The 19,136-nt window shown below is 32.9% G+C and overlaps 1 protein-coding gene across 1 annotated transcript; it reads left to right on the top strand.

Annotated features, from left to right (window-relative positions):
* The first annotated feature begins 9,347 nt into the window (after positions 1–9,347).
* On the top strand, positions 9,348–10,897 carry LOC143564929 (protein CURLY FLAG LEAF 1-like). The gene is made up of 2 exons (XM_077052067.1): positions 9,348–9,689; positions 10,332–10,897. Exons 1-2 carry the CDS (start codon positions 9,486–9,488, stop codon positions 10,692–10,694), a joined length of 567 nt encoding a protein of 188 aa, XP_076908182.1. The 5' UTR covers positions 9,348–9,485; the 3' UTR covers positions 10,695–10,897.
* The last annotated feature ends 8,239 nt before the right edge of the window (positions 10,898–19,136 follow it).

The raw sequence follows: 19,136 nt of genomic DNA, 5'->3' as shown, positions 1-19,136 counted from the left end.
GGTGAATCTGGATCACCTTATGCTGGATTATGAATCAATCTAAATTGCAATCATGATTTTCTATTTTTTGCAAGTCATTGATGTCGATCTTATCTCAAGTGACATCATGATTTCTATTCTTGATATTACATGTAGAATGGACTATAAATGAAAATTTTACAAAGCACGTCCCTAGATTTTATAATATTGTATACTTAAATAATAAACTAAGTTTGTACATTCATTAAAAAAAATGAATAATTTAACAATGAGACAATTACTAAAATATAAGTATATTAAAATTTTATTTTAATACTTTCTACAAAATAATATACTCATCACTATATGTCATTAATTATAAGGTTTGTTGTTGTGTGCTGTAAAGGATGTTTTAAAAGCGGACGTGGCTCAACTTTGATGCTTGGCACACCACGATGGGGCGTTAAAGTCCGAGCGGTAAGGAAAAGGCTTCAACATATTAAAGAGCGGCAAAGGAGAAATGGTGAAGTCCAAATGCTAAATGTTAAGGCTTTAACATGGCAACATGGCTTTAACTACAACTGTTGTTAAAGGGGTGCGGTTTTAACGTGACAGAACGTTTTCACAAGAACTGGGCTAACATAACTCTCCCATTATCAAATATTTTATTTTATTCTACACAACACACTGACTGAATATCAAAATGTGATATTTTACCATCCATACTCAGTCTATTCACATACACCAAATCAATCACCTTTCATCATATACCCAAAAGAATACCATCATATAATTATGAAATTATGATATTTCACCATCTATCACTTTACATGAAAGTGTTTTAACCAGATTGGTGATTTTTATGAAAGCCATTATGATAGAATACCATCATCTATCACACAGGAAAGTGTTTAACTAATGACTTTCATAAAAATCACTATAATAGAAGAATTAGGATCGAAAGGAGCCTCAATATATTTTAAAAGGACCGAACAATATACTGAGACTATGTGTATGTTGTGGTTTAACTAAAATGTGAGTAACGTCTCGTCACGTCACTGCCACGTAGGCATGAGGACTCTCACTAGCTTTTTCATAAAAAACGTAATGGTTTAACTAACTCAAAATGATTATTTAATCTTCTCTACACAAAAATTAAGAAACAATAATTTGATTGGTTAGAAATGAGTTAGCCCCACACTCCTTGTCCTTCGCGCTCGTTAGCCGATCAGTGCCCAAAGAGGTAACCGTCCTTGGTGCCCTCTATTGTAGTAGTTTGACAAAGGAGTTTGTTGTAAAAGAGGTTGTGGTGGCTAGGAATGTCACCCAAATACACTCGGTCTTAGTTTAACTTTTTATGTGTATAATGTTTATTGAGTTTGCTTTTGGTGTTATTATAAACTTAATTATACTATCAACTTTATTTTGATTGCTTGATATTTATACTGATGAACTGCATTCATGTGTGTATATATATGATCGATCTAAACGTTTTGTAAAACTCTTTCACAATGTGTTAGAAAAATAAAAAAAATAGGGACCACTTTTTGGAAGTGTTATATTATATGAAGAAAAAAATAAAAATATAGATGTTACATCAACTTATAATGTGTTAAATGTGTTCATAAAAAGTATATTATTACATTAACAATATAGTATTTTGAATAACACATTTTGATGCATCTAAAATATTTGAATAAATTTTAAATTGTCAAACCATGTACAATTTAACTTTCAACTAGGGTCGTGAATGAATCGAACGTTTCACAAACTGTTCGTGAACGATTCGACGAGAAGTTCATGTATCTTCGCTCGTTTGACAAATATGAACAAGGAGTTTCGTTTGATCGTTTAACTAAATGAACAAACACGAATAGATGCCACGTTCTTTCAGTTGTGTTCATGAACGTTCGACAATGTGTTTATATACGTCCATTTATGTTCATTGATTAGTTTATATGTAAATTTTACATATGAATATGAATGTTAAAAAAACATCAACCCAAACTTGGTAGCCATAACGAAATGTTGTCATTAACCATTCCCAATTAGCCAACAAATAAAACATTGTTTGTTTTAGTTTGTATTTGTTCGTTTGTGCGTTCACAAACAAGTTCATTTCTTTAATAAACATACATAAATAAGTAACTTCGTTAAGTTAGATGTTCATGAATCCTCCACTTGTTCGATAAAAGCTAACAAGACGAACATGAACAAGTTCTAATTATTCGATTTCAGTTCGTTTCGTTTACATGTTCAACCATTTTACATATCAAAGAATCATAGATTCATTATAATAAATCTTGTAACATAAATTGACTCCATTATTATTTAAGTCAAAAGATTTTGAAATAATAAATGAGTGAAAATATCCAAGTATATAGGTGGACCGCTAGGGTCTCCGTTCGTCCGGACTAGTAGCCGTCTCGGGCTACCTTTAGCCAATGGGGGCCGCGTACGAAGTATTCGTTGGCCGTTAAAAAAATATATACGTGTGTGAGATAAAAACCAGAAGGATGTTGTCAGATGAGATTCCCTGAGGCACACCAATCATGTTATCATTTTATTTTCATAGAACCCAAAACACACACCCCACCACCCTCGTGAACCTCTGCCTCTGCCACTCCGAATATATACCTACCTTTTTCCTCACATTACATACAACCCTTTGTATCTATATATTCTTTCAGTGCCTGCACCCTCCCCCATGCATTCGTCTTGTCCAATTACTTACTTACTTTTCCCCACAGCCCCCTACCACACCACATAACCCTTCCCTTATTTGTTAAAATAATGTAAAACATATTATTCTGCATACTAAAAGTCAACTACGTAGTTGTAACACTAACATGTAATCATACAACATGCGTGTTGAGATGTCTGTTATCATAACATATGTAACAAAGTAAGGTGCACCTATCTATTCCACGTAGCCATGTCGGGTGATGAACTTTGTCATCAACATTCGACATGTCATGTAGGACCAGTTAATATAACATAATGTACAAGGTCTACATGCCTTCCCTATACTTACTCTGCATTCCACGTGTCGTGTATGACCAATTGTTACTCCATTGGTCTCTATGTAAGTGTTATGGTTCTAAAAACACAAAGTTTAAGGTAGATTGAATGATTATTTTTTTTGCTTACCAAATGACAATAATGTCTTTGGAAATTGGGTCCATCAATATTGTTTATTAATGCTAGTTGTGTGTGTTTACGGGTAAACTTGAAAATTGACTAATTAGTTTTGAAAGTGGACATTTGTAATAGAAAAATAAAAAAGAAAATATGGATACTTTTAATGGGACATGTGTAGTATAATATAAGCATGTATAAGGTCTACACGTCTTCTCCATGCTTACATTATCGTACATCATACGTATGCTTCCCATAATAGTTAAAAACATTTATGTCACCACTTTATCACATTTGTTTTATAAATTCATAAATAGTTACATATTCATTCTTTATATTAACATATGTGAGAAGCCCAGACCGTTAGCTCTTTTAACTCATTTCATAAGTATGCATACTAGCTCAAAACATTACATAAATAAGGGTGTAGAAACTCACCTAGTATTAGTAAACAACTTAAAGGGTAATGTCTTCCTGATTGAACATTTGGACACCTAGAAGGTTCACACAAGAACTATCAATTTATAGATTAATGAGAAGTTCAAGTAATCGTTCTTAGTTATCGCTCACCAAGTTCTTGTGTGGACAATTATTGCATAACATGATTATCACACAACTTAGTTATTGCATGGCCTAGCTATCACACTACCTAGTTACCGCACTACCTTGCATAACAAGGATTATATGTTAAATATGCTTATACGTGAACTTTATCTACACGATAACTATACTAGGCGCTAACTAACATTAGGCGACAACTAAACTATGTGTGAACCTTAGTTGTGTAATAACTAACTTATGTGATAACGATCAAGATATATAATAACTTAGCTAACTTACCCATATAACTAAACTATAACAACTTCTAGGTTTCCCAATTCATTCTATGCAATCTCACCCCTAACAAATAAGTTTTCTACAATGTCTTTCATAGAACTTGTCATACAACGACACTCCAATGCTCGCACGATAACTGTTGTTGTAACTTACATTATATAATATACACATGTTATCAACTTCACAGTTAAAAAGTTTTATAATTTACCATATCCATCCACATAAAATGTGTTACAAGAAAACAATCGACTAGAAGAATTACAAGCACTAATAATCACAAAAAAACGAATGTAACATCACGCCAATCACGGGTTTTCTTGTTTATGGTTTTGTTAAAATCCGGGTTTTATAACTATTGATCATGTGAATCGTTGAAACTCAATATCAAAACTTCCAAAAAAAATAATTTAAATAATTAAATACGTACCATGTTAAGTTTGGTTTTATTTGTGCCAATTGTGGGAAATTAAAATTGTACATCACCCCGTGATCAAATCAATTTCAATGAGAACTTTCGAATTTATTATTTTTCTTTTTTAGAAAGGCAGAAGTTTCAAATTTACAAGTCAAGAAACCATATGAAACAATTAGAGTTAGCTCATAAATAAATAGATAGTTAACTTAGTGTAATAGTATGGTGTTCATTGATCTTGAAAAGTACAAAGAGATAAATCATAACCTATATACGGTGTTCATTGACCTAGATAAGACGTACGACAGTGTTCCACACCGACTTCTATGAGATAGCCTTAAGGGTAGAGGGGTTCCTGAAAAATATATAGAGATAATTAAGTATATGTATTCCAAGTCTGAAACAAGCGTCCGTGCGCCTGTGGGGGATATCGACTTCTTCCCCGTGGAGGTAGTCCTTCAGTAGGGATCAGCGTCGGCCGTTGAGCCCATTTCTTTTTGCAGTAGTCCTTCACGAATTATCAAAGTCAATCCAGGAGTCTGTTCCATGGTGCAAGCTCTTCGCAAACGATATATGTTGATCGCCGAAAGTAAACAAAATCTCAACTTGAGGCTAGAATAGTGGCAAGCCGCTTTAAAGAGTAATTGTTTAAAGATTAGTCGGTCAAAGACGAAGTATCTTTATTGTGACTTTGGTGGAGTAAACGATGATGAGGACGTTCAAATCACCATTAATTGAAGGCCAAGAGGTTCCGCAGTCAACCAAGTTCAAATACTTAGGATCGTTTGTACAAAGTGATGGGGGCATAGATAGTGATGTAGTCCATCGTGTCCAGACAAGATGGTGTAGATGGAGAGCTGCCACATGGGTATTGTGTGACATGAGATTCCCTAAGTTAAAGGGAAAATTTTATATGGTTGCAGTTAGACCTGCGATGCTAGATGGAACAGATTGTTTGGCCATCAAGAAAACACATGCGCGTAAGTTGGAGGTAGTAAAGATGATGATGTTAGGGTGGATGTGTGGACACATCTCTGAGGACATGGTTCAGGATATGACTTTTTAGAGACGTTGAATTAAGGTTAAGGACCCGTGGGAGAAGAGGTTATTTCTTCTTATAACTTTTTATTATTTGATTTTCATTATTATTATTTTCATTTCCTGTTTATGGTTATTATTTTTATCATAACAGTTGTTATTATTATTATTATTATTAATATTATTTATTTATTTATTAATCTATCTATTATAAATGTTGCTTAAATGTTACCAATAGTATATTGCCTTTAGTATGGTATTTATATACTACTATTTTCTTTTATTTTCTATTATTTTATTTTATGTTTTTTTGCTTGTTTATTGATTTATTTTTTAAGCGGGGGTCTTACTGTAAGCAACGTCTCTATCCTTAGGGATAGATGTAAGAATCTATCTACATGTTATCATCCCAAACCCTACAGATAGCTTTAGCTATTTTTGAGATATGTTGAGTATGATTGTTGTTGTTGTTACCATACAAAATAGAAGCGTTTTAGAGCCGAGGGTTTTCATGAGGGCATTCTTTCTACCTAAGGGTTGTAAAAATGTTTGTTCACATTGTCTATGCACACAAGTTTTTTCAACTTGTTTAGTGTGAGATAGAGAAATAGATAATTGAAAAATTCGTTCAAGGGCATCGATGATAAGGAATGTTTAATTGATCAATGAAAATAAATCCATTCACTCTAATAAACATGTTGATCCTATATATCCGCCAATAGATGTCTTTTTTTTTCATTCTATTTCATTTTTCCTCTTTCTTTCTCTCATCATTCTTTAACGAGAGAGAGAATAGGGGCTAGAGGGAGAGATATAGAAAGAGGTAGAGAGAGAGAGACGGTGGAAAATAGAGGGGGAGGGGGAGAGAAAGAGAGAGAGAGAACTAGTAAATTTTCTTTATTTTGTGACGGTGTTATTTTTGTCATTTTTAATGAATTGTGTTTCGTTCCTTCATCTTTTCTCATCTACCAAACACTACAAAGTAATGATTCATGTCATTATCATAGGTTAACCAAATTAAGAGGACAATAAAATGATAACAATCAAATTCTTTCCCTTATTCATTGCATTCCCTCATGCATTACAATCTCTCGTCTATTCCATTACCTCATTACCAAATAGACTCTAAATATATATTCTATGTTTTACTTATATGTATAACTTGTGCACGGATCTATCCTTTTCGAGTACATCTGTTTGTATATGTATGTATCCACCGGCTTCTAGCTTCTTACTATTCGCATTTTATTAAAATTCCATCACTATTCAAATTTCATAAAAGATGTGTAAGATAATAATGAGGTTTAATTTTAAACTTTTGAACAACCTAAATACTCAATAGTATAAACATTAAACACATTAAAAAGTCATTACCTTTTACCCATTCAAAGTTTTTAAACAAAACATGTTTCATTTGGACAAGTGGATTAAACAATTACTTGGAAGAAAGTTCCCTCATTCTTCTTGGTTTCCTCCACTTCATTTTCAACTCCCAAGGCCAGTAACATATTATATTACATTCTCTCCTTTTTCTTTAATGGTGGTGGTGGTGGCCAGTGGTGGTGTTGTGGTGGCTGGTGGTGGTGCTGTCACCTAGCTTGCATGTGCCACACCAAAAGGTGGTGCTGAGTTATGTTGTTGTCATGTCATGAGGGACAAACTTAGCCAGCACTTCTGTCCATGGGAGAATTAGATTCCCTAACTCTTGTTTCCATCTTCTTCAACAACCATTTTTTTAATCTCATTTATCCTTCTTTCTGTCTGTTTCTTATTCCTGTTTTTCATCAAAATCAAAAACATTCGTATCATTATCGGGTCGGATCAGGTCAGGTCGGATCAGGTCATGAGCAAGTATATAAATACGTGTATTAACGACAACAAACTTATTATATGCATTATCAACACTTATTTGTTTATATTCTATTTGTTCTTTGCTAGGAATGTGCCTCCAATCATACAAGAATGTGTAGATTAATCTCTTTTAATTTATTTCCCCAAATTTTCACTTATTCCTTAAATAGTGGACTTCCTACTTTAATATTGAAAATCATGGATTATAGATTTTCTCTTTCTCTAAAATGTATAATTATATATTTAAAGTATACAATTCGAAAAATTACACTAATATTTCTTGTGTTAAGTTGAAGTACTTCTCCTTTTAATTCTTTCTTCAAAGTATTATGTGAACTTTTCGAACATCAATACATTCTAATTAAGGACCAGAAGATGTAACGGTTTTACATGTGAAATTTCGATTTATTACATGGATCATCCCTGTAGTTAGTTCTTTCTTTTCCAAGATTACGTAGATATATGGCATCTTTACAAGTGAATTTCGAAAAATCGGGATGTTTTTATATTGGATTGAAGAATATTTAATTACATTGTTCGTAGTTATAATGAAATAGAATGCTAAGATTACTTTGTTTGTGAACTTCTCCAAAAGCTGTAAGCTTTTGGTATAAGATAACACTTATTTTGCATCATAGTTACAAATTTGGTTCCTTCAAATAGTAAAAAAATGTGAAAAAAAACAATGGATAAAAGTTGAATTAGATTAGAAATAGACAAGAACAGATATCACATATGACATGCTTAGAATCACTTTAGAACATGCAGTGTAAACAACTTTAGCTAAGTAAATGAGGATGCCATTACCCCAAATCCAATAAATGAAATTGATTATTACTGACTACACTATACACTATACATAATCAATGTTAATTAATTGCTTTTAGATAATTATATATTTTTTTTCAAATGACAACTTTTATTAGAAAGCACAACTAGCAAGAAGCTAGAGGCCAAACCGACAAAACACAACTTAAAAGGAAAAACTACGCCAATCATTTCAAGACAAAGATTTGAATGACGATCTATTTTTTTATCCAAAGATAGGCCAAGGACTCGAATTTCTCCATTACTTCTTAGAGGTTATACGAGATTCCTTTCATTGATGATTATATACCTTTCATCTTTTATCCTAAACGCGTGTATTGAAATTTCCGATACAAGAAACAACATAAGTGTAAAAAAATATTATGTGTTGATCACTTCAGCATTTATAGTTATTATACTTAACAATATCATACATTAAGATTGTTAGATGACTTACTTAAGTCAAAGACGATTGAGTAACGTCAATATTAATATCTCGTATAAAAGTTTTTTTTACATATTATGACGTAAACAATCAAACTCACTTAACTTGATTTTCTGACGTCATGTCATATCATTTATAATCAATTCAACATGACTAGAAGAATTCGTACATGAGTAGAGTATATATAGTTATCACACGTCAGTTAAAGTGTATAAACTCGAAGGGAAAAAAATACAAGACAAGTGCCATGTTTGTTGATATTTAACTGGCTTTACCAGATTTTTTTGACGTCATGTTAAATCATTTATGATCAATGCAACGTGAGTACGTGACTAGGAGAGTTTATATATGAGGAAAACAATACGAAGTTCTTAACATGATTTTAACGTTACAATAAAGTATATATGTTTATTACACCTCAAGTAAAGCGTATTAACTCAAACAAAAAAACAAATGCAGCAACACGTGCCATGTTTAAAATATATATATAACTAACTTTATTGGATACCATTTACTAAAACTAAAGTATGTACTCAATTATCACTAAAATTTTCAAAAATGGTTTTATATAATGTTTAATATATTATGAAAATGTGATAGGCCATGCCAATAATCTTCTACTTAAAGGCCACTAACTTAAAATGAAGGATGAAACAACAAACATACAAAATGTACATGGGCCACTTTTGTCACATACTCTATTTTTTGTGGTTGAATCCTTGATAGGTGTCTAGAGTATTTTATTTTATTATTCCCACAAACTCATCAACTCTTCACACACTTCCCACTTTAAACTCTCTCTCTCTCTCTCTCTCTCTCTCTCTCTCTCCTCTTCTCTCTCTAAAAACAACAAGCTTTTGTTCATTTCTTGCTATATTTTCTTCCTTTTCTTAAACTTGCATCATTTTGTTTTCTTTATATTTTGGGGAACAAAGGTGTATAAGTATAACATAATAATAATAATAATAATAATAATAACAATAATAATATTATTCAAGAATGACACCACCAAACATGGCGGCAATCACCGCATCATTAGAAAGATCTCTTCAAAGCTTCTCTTTAAACCACCATCACACCACCACCGGAGAAGAGTCAAGCAACACCCATTGCCACCGGTCAACAATCTCCGATGATGCCACGTTGGAGCTTAATTCCAATATTACTTTACCTTACCATTGGGAACAATGTCTTGATATAAAGGTTTGTTTGTTTTATATTATTATTATTATTATTATTATTATTACTACTACTACTATTATTTACATATATACCCATGTTGGTTTAATTAATCAAGATCCAGTGAAGATTGAATCTTTGTTAATATTTATTAATCTTTAGTAATCTTGTGCATTAAAATTCACAAAATATGAAAGGTGGATCTTGCAAAAATGAAAATTGGTAACATTTTTTGTTGTTGCTTTCTTAGGAGAAAAAGTTAACTTTGAAACCCTAAAAAGTGCAAAAAGATTAAAACTTTATTTTGGGTATTTTTGATTGCTAAGTTTTCTATATACATACCGTCTGATATTTAGTCGGATAGAGGTCGGACGAATGTTTTAATCAAAAATTTTCTAGGTTTGACCTAGTCAAAATAATTTTCGAAAGGGTCATTCGATAAATACATGGGGATCAAACTTTGAAAATTATCGGCGGTTTGGCAAATACCCGATGGCCATTCGGAAAGTAAGGGGTCAGACTTTGGAAGTTATTGGTTACAACGGTTGTTTGACAAATATACTGACGACAGTCTGTCATTAGATGTCAGACGGTGTGTATATGTCGTTTTTAATAATAATAATAATAATAATAATAATAATAATAATAATAATAATTACATAACAGACAGGTGAGATGTATTACATAAACTGGAGAACCGGAATGAAGTCAAAGGAGGATCCTAGGACAATTGACAACGGTTTTAGCGGCTATTTTTATAGCGATGAGGAGGACGAGGAAGAGAGTTCATACGCGGACAGTGAAAGTTCATCGGTGGAGTCATCGCCCGCGGCTTCATCATCACGAAAACCAAAGCAAAACGACGACGTAGACGAGGACGAAAGCGGGATTATAGGAGGAGGGGGGCATGTATTAGTGGTGGCTGGATGTAAAGGATGTTTCATGTACTTCATGGTGCCTAAACAAGTGGAAGATTGCCCCAAATGTTGTGGTCAACTACTTCATTTTGACCGATCCGATGATAATTGATATGGTTAACGTTTGTGTCTTGTGTCGTGTCGTATCGTGTCTTGTAGTGTTGAGTTTTCTTTTTTGTTTTTGGGTGGGGATAATTTTAAAATTTAATCATCTGGGTGTTAACCTATGGAGGTTTCTTGTGTGGATTGGGTTTTAAAATGAGATTAATTTATGGTAATTCTTTTTGTTATTAATGAATTGAATTGCGTCTTTTTAAGTTGGTTAAATGGATAGTTATTTGTACCGGTGTGTCTAGCGTCTTGCTGAATAAAAAATGTGTTTTGTTAGTAGTTTTAGAAATAGTTGTAACAAAATAGTTTGATTATTTGTGACATGGAAATATTATTTTAACCAAGCTGTGATGATTTGATTGTATGGTGGTTGTTTTCTTGATTGACATTTAAGTTTCAATCTTTCAAGTGAATCCAAAGTAATTATGGAGATAAAGTCAATACTATCAAGTATTAAATATTAATATTACATTAAAAACTAATGAAGGAGTCTAGAAGACGTGTTACTTTTCTTCTCTATTTTTAATTAGGTAAGTTGATTTATAAAATTATAGGTAGTGTTTTTGGATATTAAGACTTGATAGGAAATAAAACAATTAGTGTTTCATGACGTAAATGAGCTTGGATCATCAACATGAGAAATGTTAGTGAAATAAAACAATTAAAAACTTGTCTAAACATGTTTAACCCGTTTAATTTGTTTATGTCAGCTTTAACGCATTTCACTAATCGTATTAAATACATTAAATTATTGACTCGACATCTTTATAACATATTTATCAAATGTACGTAGATCTATTGTTTTATAAACAATTAGGTGTATTATAATTAAATTAATTTGATAGCTTTTGGTTTATCGTGATATATTGTTTCCCAACCATGTTTAGAGAGACGTTTCAATAGTCATGCTAAACGTTTTTTTTTACTACTCGTGTTATTGAACTGGTTACATTTAGCCATGTCATGTTTGTTGTACTACCATTTAATAAATATGCATGTATAGTGTTTAAAAAAATTAACAAGTTTAAGTTCAATAGTCGAGCTAAACATATATCGAATACGGCCAGTTTAACACTAACACTAAACATATTTCCTTATCTATTTGTAAAACACAAAAAAGTGAGCATAATATAAATAATTATATAAAAGTTGCATATGTGTTAATAATTTGATCTTATAAGATATACATAATTTTTATGTGGAACAAATAATTAATTTATTACATCTCAATCTCAAGTTGGTTTTCATCAAATTCAGTAATGCTAAGTTTTCTTAACATGTATTGTCCAAGTCTTTCAATCAATAATTACCTTTTATTTTTTCTTTTAATAACCAACTAATAAAAACAAATAAAGCCCAATTTAAAGTAATCCAATAACAACCTAGATTTTTTATTTATAAGTGTCAAGAAAATATTAATAATAAGTTATCAATGTATGAATAATCGTTTTCAATATGGTGTAGTGGTATGAAACGTAGGTTTCTCAATAGATACTAAGGTTCGATTCTCACTTACAATATTTTTGAGAGGGCATGAGTGGCTCAATGAAGAAAGACCGGGATCTTTGTGATCTATAGTTTGATCCTGAAAGCGCCCGAGTTTTACCGTCAGTGGATCTTCAGGCGGGTGGTATTCCCCGGAACCTGAGATAACTTTAAGGCGCTTAGGGTTTCGTACTGGCGTACGACGTGCTAGGCCAGCCGGCGATGACCTTTTGCCGTCAGGTCACCCCGTACAGAATACGTAGACAATTTTCTGTTTGTTGGATGTTAATAAAAAACACTATATGAATAATGGAATGTTTTTAATTTTTATAATTGTATAATGGATACATATATTTGATATAACAAATTTGTGGTGTTTAATTATTTATATAAAAAATAAAAACACAGAGAATGAAAAAGGAATAAAATGGAAGTGAGGGGAGGGGTTGTTTGTTATGTCAAGTACTGGGGACAACACCAAAATCACAGCATCAATCTCTGTCCAACAGTGATGGTGTTGCTGTAGTACCGTACAACTCCTTTCTGCATAGATTCCATCCTCTTTGGCTGTTTATGAAAGGTTCCTTTTTTTACCTTCTCTTTTATCACTTGGTCAAAACCACATTCCATTTTTTGTATAAAGTATATGTATATATACATACATATTTCATATTGGATTTAAGTTCTGTTCCATGAGAGAATGTTATCTATATATGATATATCATATGTATTTTAGGATTGGTCTGTGTCTGAAAACCCGACTCATGAAACGGATAACATCAACGTCTAGACAACTCATTTAACACACGTATAAATAGTTTGAAAGTTTTAAAACTAACAATAGAAATATTGTTTTCTCATTACCTACCTTATTTTGATAACTTAAGATTCGTAAAGAAAAGAAAAATGATATATTCGTTTAAATTTTCTGACTGGTATAACAAATTTATAATAGTAAATAAAAATAAAATCAGGTATCAAACGAAGTCTTTTTTACGGGTTAAAAGTTATTTCTAGCTCGTTTATTAGATATAGATTGTTGTCTAGAAACTAATTGAATCTTTTTATGTAGTTACCATGAATGGATAAAATGACCCTATAATATTTTGATGTCTATATATGTGAAATTCAAAATATTTAGATACACATGTGAGATTTGTCCAAAACTAAAAAAAGCACCTTAATAGCTAGTGGGATGGTTGGCAGTTTGATTTATATGTCTTGACTCTTTGATTCATATCAAATCAATTATTGGTGTTTTGGCTTTAAACTTTTGCTTCTAGTTTAGCTATAAGTGTGTGATACATCCCATTTGTTCTTTCAAAATGTGGGGTGGTTTGTGGTTATGTACTTAACATATTTGTATAACATAACTGGCATCACTAGTTCTTTATTTTTATTTTAGTTATTGATATTGAGGTTTTAATATATAAGATATTAGATTTTAGCCCCTATATTACGGGGGTTGTTTACATTATTCGTTTATAATATTTATATATTTTTTGGATTTTAATATTATTTATTGTATGATAGTTAATAATATACTTAAGGTTTGATAATGAAATAGTTACACAAATAAATAAGATGTTATACCTTGGTTTAAAAGAAATATGGGTTTGGAGAGAACCATGTCCAGCTTATTTTTTTACTATAAAATTATTTTTTAATTATAAATAATATCTTTTTTAAATAAAGAAGATATTAATTTTTAGTATATCTCTATTTTATAGGATTTTCATATTATATGTTTGGTGAGATTAATTTTTAATTTAATGAGATGTTATAACTCGTTTTAAGGGTTATCTGGGTTTGTTAAGACTCATACCCGTGAATTCGGATCGAATGCATTAGAAATATTCATTTACAAATAAAACAATCTGGTGACTTAACAGAATGCAAGGAACAACCAGAGAGTTTTTAAATGTTTCGTATATATATATATATATATAAGATTTAAGATAGTTTGGTAATGAAGTTGTTATTTTAATTAATTACTAAATAAATACTATGATAAACTATGTAAAATTTGTAGTTCATTTTATAAATGTTTTTCTTATTTGAAGGTTAAATTGGTATTTTCCAACTATTCATAGTACTTCAAAAGTTAAATTTTGTTTAATACTTCACGCCTCTAAGGCTGAGGGGTGTGGGGCGCTAACCTGGGCGCGTGAGCCCCTCCGCTCGCGCCCCCAGGCGCTAACCCAACACCACCGGGGCGCGAACCTGGGCGCGAACGGGGCGCGAGCGCGAGCCCCCAGGCAGGCGTGAGTGTGGTCGCGGGAGAAAAGAGAGGAAAAGCTGGTGGGCCCGCCCAAAAGAGCCGTTGAGCTCCGTTTTTTTAAAAAAAAACCTTTAAAAACTTCAATATAATACCCCAAAATCAACCCATTTCAACCATATCAAAACACAACTTCAATCTCCAAACTCATATATAATATCCCAAACTCCTATATAATACCCAAAAATGTCTGGAAATTGGTACCCAAACCTAGATTCAGATTATAGTTACGACGATTTATGGTCGTCACCAGACCAATCGATGTTTTAATCGGGGCCGCAAGAAACATCCAGCTTTCAACCATCCAACATACAACCGTCTCCTAACTTTGTTGTTCCAGAGACACAAGAATCACACGGTGATGCTACGGGAGCAAGAAGACGCGTCCACCGGAAAAAACAACTTGCAACGGACGGGCCGGGACCGGCTTCGACTCCGAGGACGAAACGGAAAACCACTCCGTGGTCATCGGATGAGAAGGAAGCCTTGTGTCGGGCTTGGATAGTCATTTCTGAGGATCGGCGTTGCGGTAATTGTTTTAACGTTTTTAAAAATGATTTTTAATAAAAAAGTTAAATAAAAAAGTTAACTGGAAATCTAATTTAATTATTCATTTTGCAGCCGACTACCAAAAAAGCAAGGTTTTTTGGACAAAGGTTAGGGAGACGTTCTATACGCTTGTTGGGAGTACAGAGCGAAACGCCGATATGATTTCGGGTCGGTGGTCCGAAATCAGAAAATTTGTCGGCTTGTTTACTAATCTTTTCAACAGGAACGCCGGTCGTATGAGACCAAGTGGCAGTGATGATTTGGCGGTTTACAATTTCACTGTCGAAGAGTAGAGGCAGGAGTGTTTGCGGAGGTATGGGACGGTGAAGACGTGGGACGATTTAAAGTTGTGGGAGAGGTTGAAAAGGTGTTCCAAGTGGGTTGAGCTTGTGGCGCCGGACCATGATGCGGAAGTAGGGCCGAAACGGACTAAAACTAGTTCGTCTGGAGCGTATAGCACTTCCGCCGGGTCGGATTGCCGCGTTGGATTCAACCTAAACATTGCGGGGGAGGAAACGTCTTCACCGCCGAGGAGGCGGCCATTGGGACGGGACGCCAAGGGGAAAAAACCGGCTGAGGGGGGAGCCGTAAACATCGTCGATCTTGTTGAATCCCTCAATAAATTCAACAAAACCATGGAGGTGGTCTCTAATGACAAAAAGGAAAAAAGTCGAATGAGAGATTTGGACTTCCCTACAAGTGACTTCAGTAACCTAAATCCGGTCGATCAAATGCTGATGGAAAAGCAAAAGGAACGTATCCGAAAGAGGTTGATCGAAGAAGACCAAGCCGAAGAATAAGAATAATGTTTTTTTTAGTACTTTAATTTTTATTTTATTTTTAGATATTAATGTGTTTTTTTAATTAATGTGTGTTTTTTTAAATAATTTATGAGTTTTTTTAATAATACATTTTTTTAATACATTTATAAAAAAATAAAATAAAAAATCCGCTGGAGCCCCTGCTGGAGCCCCTCCACACCAGGGCCATGGGCTCCAGCGGGGGCTCCAACACCCACCTTATCCAGTTTCTCTCTCTGCCACACGTCACAATATTATTGGCTGGAGCCCCCACTCGCGCCCCCGTTAGAGCCCCCCACACCCCTCAGCCTAAGTTATATATATGTTGAAAAATGGTCAAGCATGGTACTGGTCCAACCGAATGTTGTTGTAGAAGAGGTTGGAACAGGTAACCTGTCAACAATGTGTTTAACATCAACTGCTACAAATCTTTTTATTCAAAAAATAATAACTATTCTAGTTATTTGTTACAATAGATAATTGAATATTGAAGGTTATAAACATTTGTATATAGATTTTAAGCAACAATAATCCATTCATTTGTGTAACATTCGATCTCTTATACCATTTAATATTGTGTTCTTTGTTTAGTAGAAGTTGTTTTATAGATTTCTTAAGAGGTCACCCAATGATTGTTCCTACCTAAACACGGTAAAGTGTGGAATTTTTTCATCTACAACCAATTCACCCATTGATACATAATATTGCTTATAAATCCAGCATCTTTACAGTCTACGACTACGAGCGTTCATTGAATTGAATAACGAGTTTTCAGGTTAAATCGAATCGAATAATCCGAAAAATTATTTTTACTTTCAAATGTTGAACTATTCGGTTTGTATTCGTGTTCATATTATATGCCCGGGGTGTATATAAGATTGTTTTGTTTTCAAGTTGAGACATAATAAGTCGTTTTCAAGAGATAAAAACTTATATATAACAATGATTTTTCACAAACAAAACAATCGAATTATAACACCTTATCCAGATCACATATGGGTTACAGATTTTGTAAGTGAAAAATCATGATCAGTTAACTCATTGTTGTATATAAGTTTTATCTCTTGAAAACGACTTATTATGTCGCAGTTTGAATCATTGTTAAAGTACATTACATCGCTTGCACCACCACATATAAAGTACATATTAGTATTTGTATAAGCTAAGAGTGTGTATGTGGCATATTAGACAAATCTCACATTGTTTAGTTAAATTCTATTGAGCGGAGGGATATTAGACAATAAGGAAAATCAATAAGGTCGGTACATGATTTTAAAAATGTATGCCTCAAAACCTTGTTCACTTAAGTATTTTGTTGGTTGAGTTATACAATATTTCATTATTACGTAGAGTGGCATATTTAGATTTCAAGTAGTGTGATCATTTAAATGTGTTACTATTTGGTTATTATGTTACTTGTCAGCATGCTAATTTAGGTGAATTATGCTTGTAATTATTGTATTCTGATTACATATATACAAAAAAATTGGGCTTTCTGAATTTAGGCAGATAAATAGAAAGTATAAACCCATTTAAGCTAAAATAATCTAACTAACATCAACCATCAAAGTATCCAATACAAGTATCCAACATTCCAACTAGAGATGTATAAATCGGGTTTTTCAAATACCCGGGTTCGAGTATAATCAGGTTCGGATATGACCGGTATTGGAAAATCGGGTATTGGTAAAAACCGGGTTGGGTTTGGGTCCGAGTATTGCCTCTAAAAACCATACCCTATGCATCAGGTTCTGGTAGGGTATAGAACTGGGTATTTTAAAACCGGGTATTTGAATACCCTATTTTCGGTTATTAAAAAAACCCTATTTTCGGGTATTGAAAAAACCCTTTTTGTGGGTTTTTTTCGGGCATTTTTCCGGATATTTTTCGGGTATAGATTGGATTTTTTAAAAGGTTGCACTTTTTAGGGGTATTTTTCGGGTATTTTTAAGGTATTTTTCGAGTATACATCGGGTATTTGAAATACCCGATTTCGGGTATTAGAAAAACCCTGTTCCGTGTAAGGCCCAGTTCCCGGTGCCTCACTTTAACGTCGGATTTACTCATAAACACAGTTCTTACAATCAGAGTTAATTAAAACTTTCGCGGAAAAGTTAACCAAAATCATTCATTACAAACATTAAACCTTTTCTTTGATACCATAACACAAAACATTATATTTAAAACATCTTTTATTCCATCTTCAGATGCCAGCCGTTCAATCCATGTCATGTGCCAACCTCATGCTGGTTCTTTAATCTGCTCACCTGCGTGCATACTAAAAGTCAGCTACGCTGAGTGAGTTCTAGTTAATCAAGCAACTTATCATACAACCACTGCATATGATGTGCTTGCGCGTGCGGCTTGTAAAATATAAAAGGATGGTAGATTGGATATTTAGCTTTTGCACAAGATCGTGTTTTAAATTTATAAAAGTGATTTCTACAAAGACTAAACACACACAAAATAGGCAAGTGTACCTATCGTATATGTAGAATAGTATTGGTAAGAACCAAGTATCGATCCGTGGACACAAAGGTTTCTAATAATAAATTATTGTTTTACTTTAATCGGAGGTTTTAATCAGTTTGGGGTTAATTTTTGAACTTTTTATAAACTGTAAATACTTATATATATAATATATAGGTGACCAAGACAAGAGATTCTAAACGAGTTATTCAATTATGCGAAGGTTACCATCTAATATCTAGAATCCACTCCATTGTTCCTTGATGATTAATAGTTAAACATGTGATATATTTGTCCTAATAATATATGATAGAATTATGATCCTCATTTTGGAGTGAACATATTCTATGACATAATGAATAATAGCATGCATATTTTCAAGTCCATCCTATGCTTAATAGCATGCTACCCCGAGAATGTCAATTTAAGTAGGCAAGCAGTTGGTAAAGTAGAATAATTAGAATTGACTTCGATTTCTCAAATACCAATTCTAACAACTTCGGGTGGTTGTAGTTAACTCACACAACCTCCCCTTGGTTGATTTATGTAGGTTATAATTACACATTCCATTAACATATGACTTCTTTAACTAATTTGATATCCTAAGCAAAGCCATTTTCGGATTACCAAGGTTTAGAGAAATACATCATAACTTATATCTCATCATTTCTAAGTACAATATAAGGATCCATGTTTCGATAATGTATCAAAGTGTTTCTATCTTTCAAGAACATGAATCGATCATGAATGATTGCCAATATAATTGACAATCACCAACTTTGAATTAGTATTTTAAGATGGTGAAACATTTCTCATCAAAAGATAATTGTAAGATAACCATGTACTTTACCAAACTAAACCA

Source organism: Bidens hawaiensis, unplaced genomic scaffold, assembly GCF_021521415.1.
Source record: "Bidens hawaiensis isolate Kalapana, Puna unplaced genomic scaffold, B.hawaiensis_p1.1 tig00022178_1, whole genome shotgun sequence".
NCBI classification, from domain to species: Eukaryota; Viridiplantae; Streptophyta; class Magnoliopsida; order Asterales; family Asteraceae; genus Bidens; species Bidens hawaiensis.
The sequence above is the reverse complement of the archived record's forward strand: the minus strand, read 5'-3'. Positions and strand labels throughout refer to the sequence as shown.

Excerpts from the sequence above, each read along its gene's own strand:
- LOC143564929 (XM_077052067.1), top strand. The coding sequence starts at position 9,486 with ATGACACCACCAAACATGGCGGCAATCACCGCATCATTAGAAAGATCT. Across the intron at positions 9,690-10,331 it reads AACAATGTCTTGATATAAAG|ACAGGTGAGATGTATTACAT; the intron begins GTTTGTTTGTTT and ends ATTACATAACAG.